The 22,571-nt window shown below is 37.6% G+C and overlaps 1 protein-coding gene across 2 annotated transcripts in view; it reads right to left on the bottom strand.

Annotated features, from left to right (window-relative positions):
• Positions 1-22,571, bottom strand: part of LOC145452809 (dynein axonemal heavy chain 5-like) — a 104,205-nt gene that overhangs the window by 56,976 nt on the left and 24,658 nt on the right. Inside the window, exons 31-52 of one of the 2 annotated variants that reach the window (XM_080330948.1) lie at positions 21,304-21,384; positions 21,057-21,212; positions 20,751-20,980; positions 18,394-18,607; positions 17,415-17,546; positions 17,211-17,237; positions 17,040-17,149; positions 15,885-15,981; positions 14,947-15,076; positions 14,263-14,502; positions 14,128-14,157; positions 11,193-11,379; positions 10,151-10,319; positions 8,790-8,909; positions 8,599-8,732; positions 6,058-6,192; positions 4,908-5,059; positions 3,864-4,063; positions 3,314-3,451; positions 2,967-3,095; positions 2,283-2,404; positions 524-752 (exon numbers count right to left, since the gene is read on the bottom strand). In XM_080330948.1, the coding sequence (XP_080187074.1) occupies positions 524-752; positions 2,283-2,404; positions 2,967-3,095; positions 3,314-3,451; positions 3,864-4,063; positions 4,908-5,059; positions 6,058-6,192; positions 8,599-8,732; positions 8,790-8,909; positions 10,151-10,319; positions 11,193-11,379; positions 14,128-14,157; positions 14,263-14,502; positions 14,947-15,076; positions 15,885-15,981; positions 17,040-17,149; positions 17,211-17,237; positions 17,415-17,546; positions 18,394-18,607; positions 20,751-20,980; positions 21,057-21,212; positions 21,304-21,384 (3,162 nt within the window). The remainder of the gene's footprint in view (positions 1-523; positions 753-2,282; positions 2,405-2,966; positions 3,096-3,313; positions 3,452-3,863; positions 4,064-4,907; positions 5,060-6,057; positions 6,193-8,598; positions 8,733-8,789; positions 8,910-10,150; positions 10,320-11,192; positions 11,380-14,127; positions 14,158-14,262; positions 14,503-14,946; positions 15,077-15,884; positions 15,982-17,039; positions 17,150-17,210; positions 17,238-17,414; positions 17,547-18,393; positions 18,608-20,750; positions 20,981-21,056; positions 21,213-21,303; positions 21,385-22,571) is intronic. The other variant, XM_080330949.1, reaches the window with a different exon arrangement.

Here is a 22,571-nt window from a genome sequence, read left to right as displayed (position 1 = left end):
ATGTATAGGAATGTAGGTAAATTCAATTGTCAAAAAGATGATTCAACCTGATGTTTCCCAGCTCTACTCAGCCGTTTTCTACCGCAAACTTCACAAAAGTTTCAAACCAGCAATGGTGAATCGTCGCTAGTAAGGAGAATTGGCCTGTGGGTCTTTGGGGGTTTTGCGCGCAAGGAAGACCGCGATGAAAATGACCAAAATCGGTTTTAGAGGTGTTTTTATGCACTAAACAATCATTTGGAATTACGCAAAACGAGTTTCCAAAAAATTGCCCAAATCTGAACAACCCTAATGTTCATGTACCATTTAAATAGTGCATTGAGCTCAAGACCTCTGTTCTCTCTGATTATATGGAATTTCATACAGGTGAGATCATATTTTGTGATACGATTGTTGATATACAACGATCTTTCCAATTCTCTACTAGTTGCTGACCATTACCCCTGACGAGTGTCAGCCGAATATATTCGGGTTCCTTTTAATACGAATACACTTTTCAAATATGATAATATGCATACGATACCCTCGCTCTTCTCCGTTGAGCTGCCAAAGTCACCGCAGCCAACAAGGCCTGTAACGATACTTCGTGGTGGGTCGAGTTAGGTCTTGGCAATTGTTGATACGCAAGATCGGCCAGTGTCTTCAAACGTTCGGCCAACGATTTCGGAGAACGCAATCCAACCGCTGTACATTTGGCCTTCAGAATGGCTGTCATGTCTGGTTGGATGATAGAGACTGTTCTGAACAGTGACCTGAACATAATTAAGGTGTTATGGTGTTGATATTGTGTCCATAGAGCGTTCGAGTTAGATATCTGCAGATTACAATGCATTTCATCAAAGAAGAATTCTACATATTATCAATCTAGTTAATCTACGGTAACTAACTGTTGGTTTTTTATGCATTTCTGATTCTGGTTGCAGATTTTATAAATAGAGTAGTAATAGTTCTAGTACTAGTTGCGGATTTTGAAATTGCGAGTAGTTCCAATTCTAATTCTAATCGCGCGTTTTGAAAACTGTTTTGTTTTAGTTGTAGTTCTAGTTGAGAATTATGAAAAGTGGGTAGTTCTAGTTCTAGTTCTCGTTGCAGATATTGAAAAGAGATTAGTTTAAGGTCCAGTTTGGATTTTGAACAGTGAGCAGTTCTAGTTCTACGTACACATTTTGAAACTTGAGTAATTCTAGTTCTAATTCTAGTTGCGGAATATGAAAAGTGAGTAGTTCTAGTTCTAGTTGCGCGTTTTGAAAACTGTTTAGTTTTAGTTGTAGTTCTAGTTGAGAACTTTGAAAAGTGGGTAATTTAGTTCTAGTTGCGGATATTGAAAAGAGATCAGCTTAAGGTCTAGTTTGGATTTTGAAAAGTGAGTAGTTCTAGATTTAACATACAAATTTTGAAAATTGAGTTCTAGTTCTAGTTGATTCTAGTTCTAATTCTAATTGCGGAATTCAAAAAGTGAGTACTTTTAGTTCTAGTTCTAGTCGCGCATTTTGAAAACTCAGTTCTAATTCCAATTCTAGTTGTGGACTTGGAGAATGAAAAACGTCTAGTTTTAGCTCTGGTTCTAGTTGAGCATTTTGAAAATCGAGTAGCGTGTAACAGTCTGCAGCAAGGTATTAAACTACAATACACAACTGAATATTGTATTGGTGACACGGTTGTTGCCATACAAAGTTGCTATGAATTCTCCACTAGTTGCTGACAATTACCCCTTGATCAGACCTGGACAACTAAATAAATCAACTTGTGCGAGTAAACTAATTAGACAGAGGGAAATGCCGGAAAACTAATCGTAGTCTAGTTTGTGAAATGTTTCTGAGGTATCATTTTAATTCTAATGTAGTTTCTGGTATTCCAGAAAATACTACAGAAGAACTGTAACGTGCAAAACAGGCCGAGGTCGGTTTGCAGACATTAGCAATTCTAGTGTTTATCAGAACTGGATTTCTTCTGTATTTCGTTCCAATTGGATTTTAATTCAATTTCCAAGTTTTTCAATTGAATGATGTAAATTTGGAAAAAACTGCGCATCTATAATTTTGATTGTAATCTCTTTACGTTAAGCTAAAAATTTCCCAGCTCTGTTCCTGACGAGTGTCGGCCGAAAAAATTCGGGTTTGTTTCGATATGAAGTATCTAAATAAATCAGACAGTATTCTGTCTTGGAGACTTCCGCCATATTACAAGTACATATTTTAGTTCCAAAACTACGAAACGACCATCTCAAATAACAACAGGGCTACTATTGTTACAATGACGCAAGCTGAATTCAAGTCTGTTACCTGACAGCAGTTGGGAGAGCTTGAAAATGGTGGGCCGATGGATTATAGGCGATGAACATTGACGCTCCCGGATTGACGAAATTGACCGGACTCTCGTCTTCATAAGTCGATGATTCGCGAACCTGAATAGTTTTTAGACAGGAATAAAACCACGCAAAATCCAAAATTTCTGCAGAAACTTGATATTGAATACTTTCGGTCGCACATTCGTGAATAATAGTGAGGCAAAAATCAAGAAAAGTAATAAATAAATATTGTTACAGTGTCTGAGTCATGCTTGTAAACAATGTATGTTGTACTAGGTTCGAGTACTTGATTCTGAATCAAGCATTATTTCTAAGCTTCTACAGTGGTAACTAGTATCGGAGCTATAATTCTCGCTGATAAATTAGTTGTTATTTGCATGGAACATATAATTTCAATACTCGAAAAAAATATCTCACACTTCTCGTCTCGAGCCATTAAGATTAATACTCGATTCAGATCACATCATTGTGCCCCACCCTAATTATAACATATGATCCAATCCCCAAGTTAGCTACAATGGAGGTAAATACTCGAGCAGATTGCCTATACTGTCATCACTGAAGTCAAGCGTTATTTACACCAATTCTACTTTAAGAGGTCAAAACACAATCGAGACCAATAAAATACAGTATGTTGAGCCGCAACGCACTGACATACCTTCTGATCAATCATCTTCCTCAGCTTGGAGAAAATAGTGTAGCTGATCTCCAGCATGGCAGATATCCCGCTAGCTGGCAACAAGTGAACGTCGTCCAGACAGCCCCAACAACCATCCGCTATCAATCCCTGGAAACACATAGAGTAAATGACGCAGTGGTAAACGAACAAGACAGACTTGAGCCACTAGTAAATTCTAATTGTTTAATGAGACAAGACTAGATACAGCGAAATGCCGTGAACTAATTCTAGACTAATTTCTATTGAGTGAAAATCAGAGTCGGAACAGATCATGATTCCGATGCCGTAAAACCTGACTGGATTAATCCCAAAACAGTTCGCAGTACCTGCAGTATCTTATCCAACGACGAGGCATCGGTAGACGGCGTGCAAGTGATCATGGTGATGTACCGGCCCATCAAGCTTGCCAGGCCCATTACAGTTTCAGTCTTGCCTGAAGAAGCATGACCGACCAATGCTGAGCCCTGGAAGCGCAACGAAAACTGATCAGAACATGAAAGCGGATTTAAGATATCTAGTTCAACGCTTTATTGTATGAGTATAGGCACCATATGCATGCATTCCATGACCTCATGTTTCATTTCATTCATTCGTATTATTGTCGCGACTCGTATTACTGCATTCTGTAGATTACATTATCTGTACATCAGGCTAATTATGATTGATCAATTGATCGATTTTAGTTCCTGAGATATAAAATTTTGAGTAGTGTTGAATTCAAAAGAACACTGAAACTTTTGTTGATATGCAATATTCTTTCCCATTCCCTACTGATTGCTGACGAATACCTCTGGACGCATGTCAGATGAAAATATTCAGGTTTATTTTAATATGAATATATATTGTTCCATTGTATACCATTGTTCCATTGCGTACCTGGCATTGAGCTAGCGACAGAGACATGCTCAAGAACGCCCTTTCCGTTATCGGAGAAATGACGAGGTTCGCAGACGATGACAGCCCGTAAAATTCCAGACCGTACGTGAATTGATTGTCCAAAATGTGTAGGTTATGTTCTTTCATGCCTTCGCTGTCGTCGCCGTAGAACCGGATGCTTCTACGCCACTCGAAATCACCTGCATTATAGACAGCGCTAGGCACAATGATCAATTCGAGATCGGGTTGAAATATTTCCCATAATGACCCTGACGGTTGTCTTCCCTAAATAATTAGAAAATCTACCAATCATGTACATGTCATTGCAGGTCGATATTTCTACTGATTTCAGTCACAGAATCTTTTATCAGTAGCCGGCCATTTCATTCAACATCTTGATAATTAGGGCGAATTTTTTTACATGCCAAAAAAAGTCAAAATAAGGTCAAAATTGTAGCGTTAGGTCAAAAAATGTCAAAATTGTTGACAAAGTTGAAACTTTTTTGCAACCTGCATTTCGTTTGTATCGTAGATTTAGATATCGTAGATGATCTGTCGGTGAACTTATCATCTGACAATTTACAGCTTGTAGCCTACTTAATTGGCCTACTGTAGTAGACGACCAATCGTCTGCTCATTGTGAATCATAAATAGTCAAACGAAACAAATAGGTTCGCATGGTGTTATGCTCAACGTACCGTAATATCCTAACTGAAGCAAGACTGCGTGGGCATTGCATGGTTCTTATATCAAGAAGTAAAATAAAGTTTTTCATTTATTTTTTCATTCATTGTCAGTTTTTATGTCAAAACAGTTTGCTCAGGCCTAACCACTTCTTAATGACAGACAGTTCCAACCAGAAATGAAGATAAGTAGTGCACTTCTCAGATTTTGTGGGAAAACAGCTAATTTACATGCGTCAGATCAAAATTTGGTCAAAATTAAGATTCTTAAGATGAAAAAAAAAGTCAAAATTTTGATCTTTTAGGTCAAGATCTTTCGTTTTTTAGGTAAAAAAATCGCCCTGGATAGCACATCACTCACCGACATCTCGCATTTTCCGATTTCCCAAATTATCCAGACTGTCCCGTAAATGCACAGAGTAATAGATGATATTCTCCAATCTAGCGCGGTGTATCGGCAGCACCGGTTCTTCACCAGATTTCCAAGTGCTACGGTTCAAAACTGGCGGTAGCCTGAAATGAATTTCCGAGGAATGAGATTAATCTCGACGCGTCGCAGGAAATTTGCGACATCACGCCTCAGTTCTTGGCCATTAAATTGCACTTTAAAATGTTACTGAGGAACCCATGAATTTGTTAGGTTGCCGAAAAAAAATGTTGCAAAATAAATTTGGCGCAATACCAACCCGTATAATTTGGGGTGCAAAATTTTGAATAAATAGAAATGCAAAAAAAAATTCAAAGTTCACCGTCCACCCAATGGAATTGTTACGCTGCCCAATAAACAATCAGTAGCAAATTTGGCTCAACCCTAAACTGTGCAAGCCAAGTTTTAGGATAGTAAAATTATGATTTCAAACAAATGGTATTTACAGGGGGAAAGGATATCATATAGCTATGCCGAAAAATCATTACTCTGTATATGTCAACAAGAAGAAGTGATGATAATTCATGTGTATTTACCTATATAATTGCCTATAATCAAGAGGTATTGGCATATATTTGAAATGAATATGACACCGATTCCGTTGTAAGAATAACTTTTATGAAAGAAAAATTATCAGCTTTTCACAAAAGAACAATAAAATAAACAGTGCCAAAAACGAGCATCTGCATCATTAAAAAGCTTACAAATACAGTTGATAACGTAATGACATTATAGTGACCAGTTTCTAGTGTTGTAATATCTTGGCGCGGCGTGCCGCTGGTCGTTTGCTCAAAGTAAACAAATCATATTGAGGGATAATGGCAGCAACAGACCTGATACATTGACTGGTAAACTCCTCTTGTATCACAGGTTTCAAATAGCAATTCATTTTAGGATCGATTAGTTGGCCCCACATACAGTAATGTAAAGACCTTGGCAATGATGCACAATGTAGCTGTACCACCAATATAAGCTGCTTATCTATGACATAGTTCAACGTGTCATTTTGACAACGGATGTATATCTCGATATGACCTCAAAATACGAAAATCAAAAATCAAAAGTTCAGTCAACTATTCCCAACCTGGCGATGGTAGCCGCAAATTTCTTGCTTGCGTTTTGCATAGCTTTTCTCTCATATTTCAGTTCCGCTATGCCAGATTCGCATTCCTTGGTCCAAAGATACAGCAGAGCGAGCTTTCCCACTTGAACCGGATATCTGCAGACGAGAACGAAAGATAACTGCCGTCTCCAAACCGAACTAGAGCATCCTTGTTGTCCAAATACACCGATTAGATCAAATGGCTGTCATCAAATTTAATCTCTAATTTGTCAAATGTTTCTTTGCTCCAATTCTAATTCTAATCTAGCTTCTGGTTTCCTTGAAAATGCTTCAGGGGAGGAGAAGTGTAGCTTGCGAAACGAGCCAAGCTTGATGTACAGACATTTGCCATTCTCATATTCATGAGATTTGATATGGAGTAAACTTGATTTTTTGTTGTTGTAGTAGTTCTTTCTAATTAGGAATTTCATTCGATTTCAAGGTTTTTACGAATTCAGTCATTCTGATTTTCGAAATTTTTTTGGAAAAATTTGGAAAAAAAAACTAGCTATTATCCTTTTCTAACCTAAATTGTAGAAAAACTGGGCAGCTAACATTCTAGATCAGTGGTTCTTAACCTTTTTTCTTCCAGCGCCCCCTTTCAAAAATTATCGTGCTCCAGCGCCCCCCCCCCAACTTCATATTGTAAGGAATGTAATAAAGACAATGAGTAAGAGGGAGGGCCGTAACAGCACTTCGTTAACCCCCCTAAAATCGATTGCCTTGCGCTCCCATAGCGCGATAAACCGAACTTCTGAGGGCTTCGCCAACCACGAACCCCATATCGTGATTTTGATGGTCAGCAAAGTTTCGCTATAAACTTTTTATCCTCTCAGCGCACGTAATCAGATTTACCAGTAGCACTGAGCTGTTGTATAGGAAAATAAAGGGCGACAGTGCGAAAAATTTCACTAATTAATGATTGAATTGGTCAATATCATCGGGAATTGCATGTAAATTGAGATCAATTTTTATCCTCTCTCTGCTCACGTAAACATATTTACCGGTAGCGCTGAGTGAGGTGCAATGTTCCATCTAAGCTGCGCACAAAAAATATACGTTGCGCACAACAAATCCGGAGTTATTACCTTTTTAGTCGTTACGCACTGTTGTCCAAGGGTCAGCGCAGTGAGTTGTTGAGTGTGCGCAGACTCATCAAAACTTAAAGCGAACATTGTGAGGTTTCTTGGAAACTGTAGGGTCCGTTACTAATAATTAAACATATTCGAGCGGGCGAACCCGTTTGTATGACTTCGTTGCATGATGTTACTTCGTGACCCCCTGTCTGCAATATCAAAAAATATAGAATCGCTCAACGGGGATATCGCCCAAGAGGAATATCCCTGTCGCCCAATCGTACTAAACTAAAAGACCCACACGATTTCGGATTGGTATTTCTTCACTGACATATAATTTTTCCCTGCCAGATGGAATTCGTCCTCTGGGGTTCAGATTGCCAAGACAGGAACATTCGGTGTCAGTCATTTAGGCGCCTATGGACAATTAATCCTATGTGTATTTTGAAGGCTATATGTAACGAAGTTTTCGGTGTTAATTTGCTCTGAATACTCATTAAGGATATGTCCTATCACCACATCATCTACTGCGAAGCCATTTTCCTCCAGCTCCCCCATACCGCCCCCCGGAGCCCAGCGCCCCCCATATCGCCCCCTGAGCGTTTCCGCCCCCCTTCAAGATCGCCAGCGCCCCCTGGGGGGCGCTGGGGGCAAGGTTAAGAACCACTGTTCTAGATCTTATCTAATGTGCAAAAATCTAAGTACCTATTATTTTAATACTAATCTAATCTGTAAAAAATGTGTAGCTATCATTCTAATTCTAATCTAATTTCCCCAAAAAAACTGTGTAGCTATCATTTTAATTCTAATCTAATTTGCTAAAAAAAAACTGCGTAACTATCATTATAATTCTAAACTAGTGTGCAAAAATCTGAGTATCTATAATTTTAATTCTAATCTACTTTGCATAAAAACCTAACTATCATTCTAATTTTAATCTACTGTGCAAAAATCTGAGTATCTATCATTTTAATTCTAATCTTCTTTGCATAAAAACCTAACTATCATTCTAATTTTAATCTACTGTGCAAAAATCTGAGTAACTATCATTATAATTCTAATCTAATTTGCATAAAAACTGTGTAGCTATCATTTTAATTCTAATCTAATTTGCTAAAAAAAACTGCGTAACTATCATTATAATTCTAATCTACTTTGCATAAAAACCTAACTATCATTCTAATTTTAATCTACTGTGCAAAAATCTGAGAACTATCATTATAATTCTAATCTAATTTGCATAAAAACTGTGTAACTATCATTCTAATTCTAATCTACTGTGCGAAAATCTGAGTAACTATCATTTTAATTCTACACTAGTGCGCAAAAATCTGAGTAGCTATGATTTTAACTCTAATATAATTTGGAAAAAACTGCTTAGCCACAATTGTAATTCTAATCTAAATTGGAATATGTGAAGATTTCCTACATGTCCAATTCAACCCACTTCAATATTATCTCCTCCAAAGGCACATTCTGGTCAACATCATGAACCGCTCTCGATATGCAGCCGTTCAGAGTTGTCGAAACGGAATTCTTCAAATTCTGCAGCCACAGTTCGGCACCTTCAAACAGCGAAACCTGAATTTTTTTAAAACAAAATTAGATGTGACACAACGGCGTGTAGATTGAATTCACCTCATCGTCGAGCTGCAGAGTTTCCCCGTCCGTTGATGACACAGCCGTTGCATGTAGGACGTCTGCCGCTTCTTCTGTGAAGCTCGGTGTGAAATGAGCGCTTTCTATTGACTTCATGCCCTGGATTGAGTGGAAGTATTAGAAACGCAAACTAGTTGAACATTCCGATGATAAGTACAGCGATTTTTTTTGACATGTCAAAACAATTAAAAATTGCAGCTTTAGGTCAAAAAATTGTGAAAATTGCTTACAAAGTAAAAATATTTTTGCCACCTGCATTTCGTTTGCATCATAGATATTTGCACTGTCGGTGAACTTATCATTTGACAATTTACAGCTTGTAGCTTACTTTATAGGCCTACCGTTGTAGACGGCCCATTGTCTGCTCATGGTGAATCATAAACAGTCAAATGAAACTGATAGGTTGACATGTTGTTATGCATGATGAAAAATTGTGATGTAGACAACATTGTCAGAATGAAGCAACACGGTTTGTCACCAGCAGTGTACGCACAGCTTCAGTGTTGTCAGCCAACAACTGCTGCTGTTGAACGTTCTTTCTCCATTCTTGGCAAGCTACTTAATAAGGACAGACACTTTCCACATGAGAATGTAGGAAAGTATCTTTCATGATACTACAACAAATTTTAATTATTTCTACCATAATACGTGATGTAACTACTGGAATTCTTCGCAGGGCTAGATTTCGTTGAAATCAAGTATTTTCATGTAAAAATCTGTCAGTTTTTGAGTCAAAAAAGTTGTTTCAGGCCAGACTAGGACAGACAGTTCAAACCAGAAATGAAGATAAGTAGTCCAATTCTAACATTATGTGGGAAAACACCTAATTTGCCTACAATAGGTCAAAATTTGGTCAAAATTAAGTTTTTAGGTCAAAAACTGACAAAATTTCATTTTTTAGGTCATTCTGTAGCTTGAAAATTTTGAATTTATCAGGTTTTGTTCACTTTCAACCGGTAGAAGCAAAGTTCTTGAAGTTGAAAATTTTGGATTCGCATAAATAGCCTGGAAGGTGGGTAATCCCAGAATTATGAATGAAAAACTCAAATCACTTTGCTTCTACTTCTTGGAATTACGTCAAATCTGTTTTGCATCGTTTCTGCTGATGATTCAACAATTTCATGGGGTTGACAGTGAAATTTGAATATTTTTAACAAACTTTTTTTATAATATACTCAAGTTCCTGTGCATTCACATCTAACAGTTTGAATTTGTGCCCAGCTTTTTTTTATGCAACCAAACAATGTAATCAGTGTATCCTCAGAATCCGGAACAAAAGGTTACTTGGAACAACCCAGTATGCCGCGTAAGCATGAGTCAAACTACGTTTAAATACTCACCGATCTAAATCTGATCCCTGAAGCCCTGTGATGTGCATCGGGGTGATGCAGAAGCACAGGAGACGATTCAGGCGTCGGCGAATTCCGTTGAGATTTCATGGAGCTGACGGTTTCCGACCAACTGCTCGTTTTTTCGCACTTGATGTCGGCGATGCTCGCGAAAACGGACCTGAATGTGTTTGTTTTTTAACTTTCAAAAGCGAACGGAATCAACGGATTGAATCCATGCTACTCTTGAACAAGATACCCACGCTGGAATGGGAATGGTTGACATGATTATGATCGAATCAAGCACCGATATATCAGAATGTCTATGTTAAGGTTGGTCAAAAGGAAGCTTTCTTCATATATTTGTGAATATACAATAAAATTGTTACGTTGGCTTAAAAACCGTTGCGCACTAAATTTTGGCACAATTCCAACCAGTAGAATTGAAGCTATTGGAGCTAGAAATTCTTGAATTTATATTTAAATGCTTTTTTTGAACTGTTACTGTCTACAACATGAAATTGTTGCATCGTCTAAAAACGATGCGATGCGAAACAAATGCAGCGCAATTACAACTGGAAGAAAAGTTATTTGAGATGAAAATTTTGGATTTGAAGTAAGTAGTATTTACGATGGGTAATCCTAGATTTATTAATGAAAAACTGAAATAACGAGACGTCTATGGGTCGGAATGGAGTCATAAATTTCTGCAACTCCAATCAATGCAATCCTTCTATCATTCGAAATTGAGCCAAATTTTATGCTAAAACTTTTTAAGCTTACCTAACACTTCTATAAAATACCCAGTAACATTATAAAGAAAAAGTTATTTTGAACAACCCTACCGAGCAGTAATAAATCGAAAACTGTAAAAGTAAGATTTGAAGAGCTTCTTGGAGGTACAGAACTTCAATATACAATTGAATACTTATAGAGTGTCAGCTGGAAATATTCGGGTTCATTTCAATATGAATATACTATTCAAAAGTAGGATTGGAACCTTGTGATATCACAACTTCTAGAAGCCTATTCAAAGCAAAAACAAATAGAATACCTGAGATGGGGCCGTACAGATTCCAAGTCGTTCGGTCTAGAGAGCAACGCCAGAAGGAGGGAATCGGAAAGGAAGTGAAATCGGGGAAACAGGGCCCGTTTCTTATCCAGGTATTGAGTAAGGCTTTTGAAACAAATCTCAAGTTCCTCCTGCATGTGACGCAGAACCACGTCTTTTGGAACTTCGCCTGAAAGAGATTTTAACCACATATAAATCAAAGCATTACGAAGCATCAGGGTTGTGATGTCTTAAGTCATGACTCGATTCGAGTCGCGATATTTTGGTGACTCGACTTGTCTTGAGGCATTTTTTCAAATGCGTAAAATGACTCAACTCGAGTAAATTTTTGTATTGACTCGACTTGTACTCGAGTCATTTTGCATGACTCGAACCAAATCATATGACTCTAAACTAGGAAGGTCAAGACAAACATTTCATTGTCACTTCAAAGAATAGTAAAGTCACCACATGATTGGTACGTCGTCTATCAGTCCTGATACTTGGAAAAGAGGGCCAGAAACTGTTAAGACTGAGGAAAATCATTATATTATGAATGCGAGTCCTTCTATATCACTTGAGCTTAGTTGAAAAAAGTGGATTGAACCCAAAACTGAACAGTGAACATAATGACTTAAACTCGACCTCTACTAGCTGACTTGAACTCGGACTTGACTCGGTGGTGAATTGAAAATGACTTGACATGATTCGAGTCAAAACTATCAAAGTGAGATTGTCTTGTGACCAATGTTCCCTCTAAGCTGCGCACGTGCGCAAATGCGCAGTGCTGAAACGGTCTCTGCGCACAGAAAATCAGAAATGATGTTTTTTTTATAGTTGTTGCGCACTGTTGTCCAATGGACCACGCAGGCGCGCATATACGTGAAAATTAAGGTGGAACATTGCAAGGGCGAAATAGTGTTATCACTGAAGTTTGAAACCGAGGTACAAGTGCGCCCCGCAAAGGTACATATTGCGCTCCGTGAAGAAATTAGAGTTCACAATCACCTGCGCCTCACGGAAGATATTTTTTTAGTATGGCCTCGTACACGTGAGGGATACTGATATCATTTCAATAGCGCATTATTTTCTGGGAATGGCGAAATAACATGGTTTAACAAAGTTTTAAATAACAATGGGCTAGCTCGAAGTTAATCTGCGAGAAACTAACGAATGATAGTCTTCTTCGCGTGGCATGAACATTGCGTAAGATTTACTCAGGACCGTAACTTTTGCTCCCCAAACCCACCAATTGGAGGGGCCGAGCTCGAAGGGGGTCCAAAATTATTTCGAGAATTAACATAAATCATGGTGTATTTTTTGAAATTCTTGAGGAATTTTTATTCGCGCTACGCGCGTTTTATTATTGTAAGATATCTGATTATTGGGTACCCTTTCCCAACAAAAATTAGGCATGATTTATAGAAATGGGCAGTTGGGCGTCGGCCATTACCGCACCATGACGCGCCAAGACATATGAAGTTGAAGGCTATGTAACATGCGAATCCAAGAAGTGCGCCAGAACGATCAGCAGCCAGACAACCTTGGGCGAAAAAGACTGCCCCGGTGCTGACCGAAAACTTCGATATATACAAATATATGTGTAATTGTCCATGTCATATGTTCATGGGCACCTAAATGGCTGGCACCGAATGTTCCATAACAAGACAACTGCCATATCGAGGGAACATTATTTTTCAGTTAAGAAATACCAATTTGAAATTGTGTACGTCTTTTACTTTAGTACGTTTTGGTGATTTCCATATCTTTTGACATAGCAGATAGGGGGTCACGAAGTAGCATCATATAACGAAGTCATTATGTCAACGGGTAAGCTCGAAGATGTTTTATTATTATTTAGAGGGCCTATCTATTCCAACACACCTCACTGAATCAGCTCTACCGGTAAATTGTGTTATGTGAGCAGGGAGAGGATAAAAATTGATAGCAATATATATGCAATTCCCGATCATATTGGCCGATGCAATCATGAATTATAGAAATTTTTTCGCGCTTCGCGCGTTTAGGGACGCTACTACGAAATGGGCACCCAATGTACATTATAAGTACCGGAAGAACTGCGCAGTGAGTTGGCGTGTTTGCGCAGACTCTTGAAAAATTAGAGGGAACATTGCTTGTGACTCAGAACCTTGGGACTTGGTTACAACCATGCTAAGCCCAAGTTGTTTATAATTATATTATAAATAATTAATTTTATATCTTATATATAGCGCTGTGGAAAACCGAGTGCATGTGTGCTTCCATTCTGAATTGTGTGTTAGGCTTCAAGTATGTGATTATGATTCATCGTGACGTCATAACAGCATCAAAGATACTGACAGTTCAAATGGGCACATCCTATTCTGTTGTAAAGAATGTATGCCAGATCTGCAACAGATTGAAGATGATTTGGGATTATTTCATCCATTCCTATTTCATTGCACTTTGTCGATCGGACGCAACTCAAAAGAAACGTCATTTTTACTAATATGCATAGTATGTGATACAGCCAGTCGATGTTTTAAAGCATGTACGGCGAAAATAGTATCGAAACTATAATTTTAGCTGATAACTCAACAATTAGTGGCAAGAAGAGTATGAGTTGAGTAGAAGGTTATTAGAAAATTTGATGATGTGGATGAGGCAGTTTCAAAAATAAAAAAACAAAACATCACCTGACCGCATTTGACTGCAAACAATGCAATATAATTATGAATTACCCCAATAATAAGCACTTATGTAGAACATAGCTGATAATTATCCATAGCAGCGGATTGCCATAATTCAATTACTGCTATGGGCAAGATGTACACTACTCCAAGTCGAGAATCGACTGGAATGATCAAAGGCAGTATTTCTATTGCCAGATTTAGTCATGCTAAATTACTTCAGCAAAAACAATTATTTAAGTTTAATATTATTGTTTTTGGTCACATACCTCGATGAGCCCTGAGCTTTGATAAACGAGCTGAAACATGTCAATAACAGTAAAATTTCTGTCACTCCCGAAAAGTACAAGTTCTTTGTTACTGCCACAAAGCATGACAAAAATAAAAGGTTTACCATTGCTTACCTCCATAGCAACACTGCATAATGTTCCTCGTATCATAAGCCCGCCTCATCAATCTCACGTAGCTTTTATCGACCATGGAAAAGCGTTTCGCTTCTTGTGGTAATTCTTTCGCCGTGGAATGGTCGGAAAACACGGCCTCCAATTGCTGCCAGAGGTCCTGGGTCTCGAGCCACGTGTCCAGGACTTCGCTGACGCCTTTCAACTTCTCCGCCCAGGATGCGGCTTCCTCCCGCAAAGGTCCTGACGATCATAAGAGAGCGGCTTATAAAGTTTCACGCAATTACTATAATATGTGGGTTTATTTTAATACGAATATATCGTTCAACCATATATTGCAATTCTGTACCTCCAAGAAGCCCTACAATAATTATATCAATCAATAATGTATTCATATCGTATTCAACATGAAGATTTTCAGCTGACGCTGTTTGCATGAATATCGTATTCAATTGCATTTTGAAGTTCCTTAACTCAGCGCTTTATCAGTTTGTGGAAGTTGAAAAAAATGAAACAAAATCACAAAGACTTGTATATAAGACAAAACTGTATGTACGATTAAGTTGAAAAACTCAATTTCAGCAGACAAAAAACTAAAAATCTTATGATTACACATTAGGAATCAATTCATTTCAATTACTGGAAAAGTGGGAGAGTGGAGACTTGTCTAAATTGTTGCGCGCTTACCGATATGTCTGGATGTGAGCATAGTAGCCAATAACGCTTGAGCATCTTCGAGCAATTCCAGCAGTCTCTCCGAGTCTTCTTTGATGAGTAGAACGGGGCCTCTGCGCTTGTAATTTTCAAAGCTCAAAACCTAAATATACATGGAAAGTTTATTGCTTTGGCCGCATTAAACTGTAAGTTGGCGCTGCCCAAATTTTTTTCAAATTTTACTGCCTGTTAAACTATGCATATCAAATTCGCCTAAATCCCAAGCTGTAAAAGCATAGCTGTGAAGCCAGAAAATTTCATATTTATACTGAAAAAAAAATTAATGGCTACCACTTGAAATTGTTGGGTTGCTCAGTAATCGTATTAGTAAGATTATTATCTACAATGAGTAAGGCAATAATAAATATGGATATAATTCTTACCATAAATACTATCTTTTGGAAATATTCGACTCCAATAACTTTGCTTCTATAAGTTAGAACTGAGCCAAATTTGTTATGCATATTTTTTTAAAAGCTAACCTAAAAATTATATCAACTAGCAAGCAGAATTTGACAAATCAAAGTTCTTATTGAACAACCCTACTGTACGTAACATTAGTTCTTGAACTCTAAGTCCTGACATTTCATATCTAAAATACGGATAAAGGCTGCAAATATGGTGAAAACACTACTAACTGTTTCGGATACGGTCAAACCATGCCACTGAAATCAAAATTGGAATAAAGTGAAAAACGGTGCAGTTTAGCTAAGTAATTTGAATACGTACTTCACAAATATTCTGATACTGGTTGAATATTTGATTTTTCGGTATAATTAGACAGGATGGGGCACGATTTGCCATTTTCTACACTGAATATACTTATAAAATGACTGATTTACAGTCAGGATCGAAATATGTCAAATACAAACTTCATAGTTGCCATCCTCTAACTTTGTCACTTGAATTACCTGCTCAGTCCATTCCTCCTCAATACCACGCATCTTCACTTCCAGTTCTAATTCCTTGTTCGCAGCATTGCAGATCTGTTCGATTTCATTGCTGTGACTGTGTACAAGCAATAATATTGTCACACAAAATCACCAAATCAATTAAAAAGGAAGACAAGTCAATACAGCTTTTGAACTAACTTCTATAACCTTCAATTAATAACATTGAATAGTATATTGATATTGAAATGAACCCGAATATTTTCAGCTGACACTCGTCAGGAGTAATCGTCAGCAACTAGTAAGAGAAATTAAAAGAACATCGTATATCAACAAATCGTATCACAAAATATGGCGTCACCAGCATGAAATGTCAAATACGAGAGTGTTCAATGTACTATTTTGAGTTGGTACACGAACTCTTTATGTTGACACAGCCTTGGATGGTGTATTTTGATAAAAGTCGTGTATGAAGGTTAGCAAAATACAAAGCAAAGTAACTCTGTGTATGTCAAAGTTATTGGGTATTGTAATGTTTGAGGTTAAAAGAATGTATCAAAAACGGGCAGTGATTTAGATGTACAATACCTAAGTATCAAAGTATGCAAAGAATTCTACGGAAAAAGTCTAAGTAGCACGTAATTACTGTAATTGGAAATAATTGCATGAAAATTTCGGTCATCATATTTGTTAGCGTTGTTGAAAAATAACTTTCTTTCAAATTTCACTGGCTAGCTGCTAAAACTGTAAGGTTGGCTGAAACAACAAATTTTGAGTTAATTTTGAATTTATTTTTTAAAAAATAATTTTTTCAAATTTTACTGGCAACCCGATGAAATCGATAAGTCGTCCAAAAAAACATGTGTAGTTAATTTGGCTCAATTCCAACCTGTAGAAATGAAGTTGGTGGAGTTTAAAGTTTTGAATTTGTAATCACAGTATTTACAGCGGATAATTATGCATTCAGTAATTAAAGAGTTTGGAAGGATAAAAATTATTTTTTTCAAATCCAAAATTTCGTACTTCAATAACTTCGCTTCTACTGGTTGAAATTGAGCCAAATTTGATTTACAGCATTTATTTGAGCCATACTGACAATTTCATTAAACAGTGAATAAAATCGAAAAAAAGTTATATCTGAACAACCATATTGTATATATTGTCCAAAAAGCTTACTCCAATAATCCGATATCGAGCAAATGTCCGAGTTTGAATATGTGCGACTCGAGTTGAAATTTGCTGAACGTAACAGACATCACTTGGAGCCAGTGACGATTTCGGATTTTCTAAAACAAAAAGTTCATGAGATCTATCCCACAGATTTTAGTAGTCAAATTTTATGCATACCGGTATCATGATGTCTTTGAATTTCCCCTGTAAATCGAAAATCAAAGAATATTAATTGCAAGTATGAGGTGGCGGCAACCACAGCTGTAATCAGTTTCGACTCATTTACTTAAAATTGAAAAATGACTCGACTCGAGTCATTAAAACCATGTTCAATGCGTATTGTTTATTGTTGATTCTGTCCCATCGCAACCTTGTACTTACCTTTTCCGCGAGCCTATGTAGTAATAGGAAGACGTCCAAGTAGAATTTGATACTTTTCTTCATTTCCGTGTAAGCGTCCCAGTCCTTGAGTTTGTCGGGTAGGTTCAGACATTCGTCCCAATACCCGCGGACCTAATCAAATCAATACAATAGAGTTTTCACATACAAAATATTACTAAAACATAGCAATATTATTGCTACAGCAATGTGAATGCTCTGAAAGGTGAAGTAGGAATTAAATATACTTTTAGGACACAAAACTTACATTTCAATCTATATTATATTCATCTTGTAAAACAGTGAAACTCACATCTTTCGAAGATTTATTTCCTCGAATTGTATGTCCATCACAATTTTTATGGCTAAGAATTATTCTTGTCATACCACTAATACAGAGATTGGTTTAAATTTCCCAATATATCATAATAAGGGATGGGTCCAATGATCCAAGTATTAATTAGGTAGCCTATTAATTCCAGTATTAATCTATTATATTGATTGTAGTCAAGTATTGAAAGATGGTTTTTGAGTTCTGAAATTACACACTCATTGTCACGAATAGTTAATTCATCAAAGAGGATTATAATTTCGATAGTATCTTCCAATGTGGAAGGCTCTAAACCTCGATTGGTCGTATCGCAGCATACGAAACTTGTAGTACAAAGCTAAGCATGTTAGTGGAATGAGATATCTGTGAAGTCGTGATCGACCAACAGCCTTGTCACAAAGTGAATTGAAAAAGGTATGGCAGAAATAACACCAAATGATCTTTCGTGTAATGTAGAACTGCCCTTATGTTCTTTGTGATCACACGAAAGGGACCCCATCATTTGTATTGTCATGATGATATAATAAGGGAATCTAGCACTCAATTTAAAATCGAATCCCTCAGCCACTTCATTTTTTCCCAGCTCTACTAATAAATAGCAAAATTTTCAAGCCAAGCAGCAAAAGCTGAAATAAGTAAAAAAAATGTAACCTCATTGTGGGCTGGGCGCAGCCCCGCATTCTCCCACAGGGTGTCGCGAAATCTTTTGTCGAAAGCGATAAATTTCTGAAACAACCCGTACAACATTCCCAGTAGCTTGAGTTCTTCCCCGGTTTTGTCGAGTTCCGGGAAAGGCTTTGGGTTGATTCCGAACAGCCTTTGAACTGAATCGAGCGTTCTCCGTTTTGCGTCGTAAAGAGTGAATCTAGGCAGAAAAATGTCATGTCAATGACGGTAGACTTCAAAACTGAGATTATTCTCGACTTTTCAAAATATAACCATATAAAGTAGGCAGCATCTACTGGAGTACTCTGGGACACTGTCAGCCAACCAGAAAATTTCCTGCTTTCCAAATGAAATTATGATTGGAATCAGAGCGGCACATTTTTTCGAAATTACATTATAATTAGAATGACTGAGACATATTTTATCTAAATTAGATTGCAATTAGAATGATAGTGTCACATTTTTCGCAAATTAGACTACAATTAGAATGATAGCCACACAATTTATCCAAATTAGATCAGAATTAAAATGATGGCTACACAATTTTTTCGAAATTGGATCGGAATTGGAACGGTAGCGACACATTTCTCCAAATTGGATTATACTTTGAATGATATTGACACAAATTTTCCAAATTAGATAACAATTAGAATGATAGCCACACAATTTTTTACATCAGCTTAGAGCTAGGGATTTGGCAAAAACGTGGAAATTAATGTGCGAGTTTGGAAGAAACGCAACAAAAAATCAAGTCCACTTCATATCAAATTCTAGTTGATTCTACTAAGCATGAGAATGGCAAATGTCTGTACAGCAAGATCTACTCGTTTCACACGATACAATTCTCTTACAGCATTTTCAGGAAAACCAGTACTTGGATTAGAATTAAACTGGAAGCATGGATACATTTCACAAGTTAGACTAAAATTAGATTTTTAAGATTCTACTCTAATTAATCAATCCAGACACAATAGAATTACCTATTGCCAGGCCGTGTTATTTTTGGCATCGTCCTCTAAATAGATAGATTCAGCCTCGAATTATTCACAAAAACGCTTTATTTGGGCTAGTTTGTCAAAAGACACCACAAAATGTGCGGCATCCACTTATAATCAGTGCCAACAAACAATAGGATGAAGAAAAAACCTAACGATTTCATAGGTTAATAATATCAAACGGAACCACAAAATGTGCAGTATCCATCGGAATCGGTGCCAATAAGCAAAAAAGAAAGAAAAGCCTAACAAACACGCTCAGCAGCTGATTGGTACAGCTGTTGAATAGACTTAAATCGTTTGCACTGTAACAGTGCTTCCAAACTCAGGTCAGCTAAGTTTCTCCTAAATTCATTTCTCGCCCAGAGAATCTGGGAAATATCGGCTTCAACAGTAGCCGTTGAGGGAAAGAATGTTGCCAGTCATCCACAAAAGGTTTTCAGAGCTTCAAAATCTTTGGAGGGCCGAATCGGCTTCCATGCATCATGAAAAGAGATCACTTCGCCAGTGCCATCGATCTCATCGCGGAAAGAATTGTCTTCCCGATCCTTTTCCAGGAGTTTCCTGTGTTGTCTCTCAACACATTCTATTTAGTAGCCCGACTATCATTTCTCCTTCAGTCTACCGATGTCTTTTCGGAGGACTTTTGTCACTTCAGGTGGCTTTAATATTACCAACTCGCATGGAAGAGTCCTGGGAAGGTTAGCTTGTTTAAGAACATTGACGCAACAAGACTGTCTGGCAATACGAGACTATTCAGCTCAGAAATAGCCAGACAGTTTGTTGCGTCACAATGTTCAACTCGATCGCAATGCAAAAATCGTGGTTGATTTTCGAGGTTCCAGTTCCATGAGCAGAATATAATTTATATTTTAATAATCAGTACTGCGGCAGCTTCTCATTGATACCCGTTTTATCAAATTTAGCGCTCGACAAGCCGGTCAAAAATGGTCGTAAAATTGCCTTTGGACAAATGGAAAGTATGACGTAAACCAAATGCAGTCAGCCGTTCAATCTCGCTGTGCCCACACCATTTATGACACCATGCTTTCACCCCTAATGGGTGGGCTGGACCCAGATTAAGAAACCTGCCTTTCACAAACGCTCTTCTCGCTTGTAACGCGGTCCTGTTAACACAGCACCATGAACGAAATACACTATTTGGCAGGCCGTTTTATTTTTGGCATATGCCAAAAATTGCTTAGTTTTGGCATTTTCAAATTTTTATTTTTGGCAGTTTTGGCATCTGGCTCCTGAAATGCCAAAAATAACACGGCCTGCCTATTGCCCAAGACTGCTTTGGGAACGGGCCATTCCACTCGAAGAAATAAGATTGTTTATAAAAACCTGTTTTGAAATTCTTGCAATCTCATAACAGCCTCCGCCGGCCGTACACCCGGTATGGCAGGCCCTTGCGCGTCGAACGCGTTACGAAACTGAATCACTTCCACCACGAATGTTTTCAGCTGTTTGTCTAGCTCCTGTTCGAACGATGTCCGCCTCTCTTTCAACAAAGTGTGGCCCAGACGGTCCGCCAAGTGGACCAGTTCAGTCCAGTGTTGACGCAGGCTGTCCACCTATGCACAGAGATAGTGAAAGTTGTCAGCATTGCTACTCAAGTAGAAGTAGATTAAATTTTGCAAAATTAAATACCTGTTCAAGTTCGGAGCGAGCCAAACGCAGATTGTATTCTTTCAGTTTTTCGTACATCTTCTCGATGGGCAGATAGACTCCGTCGATCTTATTCTCCATGTCATGGATTTCGTCGATCAAACTCAGAGTGCCGTTCAGTTGGTCCAGAGTGTTCACCTTCAAATTTTATAATAATCATTGGAATAAATAAATAAAAAATCTATATTAAGATAATATTCAGCAATTTTTAAAGCAAAATATCACATACGTCGGCGGACAGTCGGTTTTGAACGTTGTTTCTGTATTGCACCACAGTATCAAGTTTTTTCTTGGCATCTTCGTGCAATACCTGGCAAAATAATACATCTGTAATAAACATAGGCGGCCAGTAACAAATTGCTTCTACTAGATTTTGTTTACTTCTACTGTTTACCCAAGTAGGTAAGTTTCTGGAGTACTACCAATTCTACTTTTTCAGAATGCTTGAGAATGTTTTGCCTACCTGTAGCCCTTACTCAAGTAGCTGTGTTTTGAGACGCGTTAGAAATTGCTAACTTCAACATTTACTTGAGCAACAATGATCGCTAATTTGATCACTTGTGTTCTTACACGGAATAAACTAGGCAACTGAATAATGAATATTGACAGTTTTTGCTATTACGTATAATAAGAATTTTTTACCCCGAAAAACTACGTCGCAATAATAAAGACAGCCTAAATTAACTATGCATAAGGTAAAATTAAAGATGGATGCCCAACACATAATACCAACAAAGCAATAGGCATTCTGCCGACACATAAAACAACATAGATCTAGAAATAAATGAAGATATTGTTAGATACTGATCAATATCTTTACATGTAGCATGCATTACTTTCACAGATAGAACCAATGTACTCGAAAAAACTACCAAGACCGTGTTGCATTGGTGATTTTTCAAAATTACAGAGCATTAGACAGTTTGGAACGTTTTGACATAAAAATTGGGATTTTCGTATGGTACCGAGCATCACAGTAACCTTTCAATCATGGTAAATGGCTCATAGAAAGCATTCAACAATTTCAGAGGTGTCTAGCAGAAAATCAGGAGTGGAATGGTACCTTTCATGAAAATCTCTCAGCTGTAGTTTGAATATGGTGGGTTTCTAACGAAATCAGCTGTTGCATACATGTTTACACGTTATCAACTTAAATTTGGGACCACATATGTATTAGATCGATTCAATTCAACCTTTTGTGTTGTGCAGACTAGAAACGTTAAATCGGTACTTTTCAAGATACCGTACTCTTCTGTTAGAAGAGCATCAGAAACTGCTTAGATTACATCTAATTGCCAACATTTAATCAGGTAAAGAGACTTTTGCACAAACAAAACTTCAATATACAATTGAATAATATATTGATATTGAGATGGACCTGAATATTTTCGGCTGACTCTGGTCAGGGGCAATCGTCAGCCACTAGTAGAGCATTGGAAAGAAAGTTGTATATCAACAATCGTATCTCTACATATCATGTCGCTGGCATCAAAATTG

This window comes from Botryllus schlosseri, chromosome 12, assembly GCF_051294905.1.
Source record: "Botryllus schlosseri isolate E-star chromosome 12, Bs_hap1, whole genome shotgun sequence".
Taxonomy (NCBI): domain Eukaryota; kingdom Metazoa; phylum Chordata; class Ascidiacea; order Stolidobranchia; family Styelidae; genus Botryllus; species Botryllus schlosseri.
This window is presented reverse-complemented; position numbering and strand designations above follow the sequence as displayed.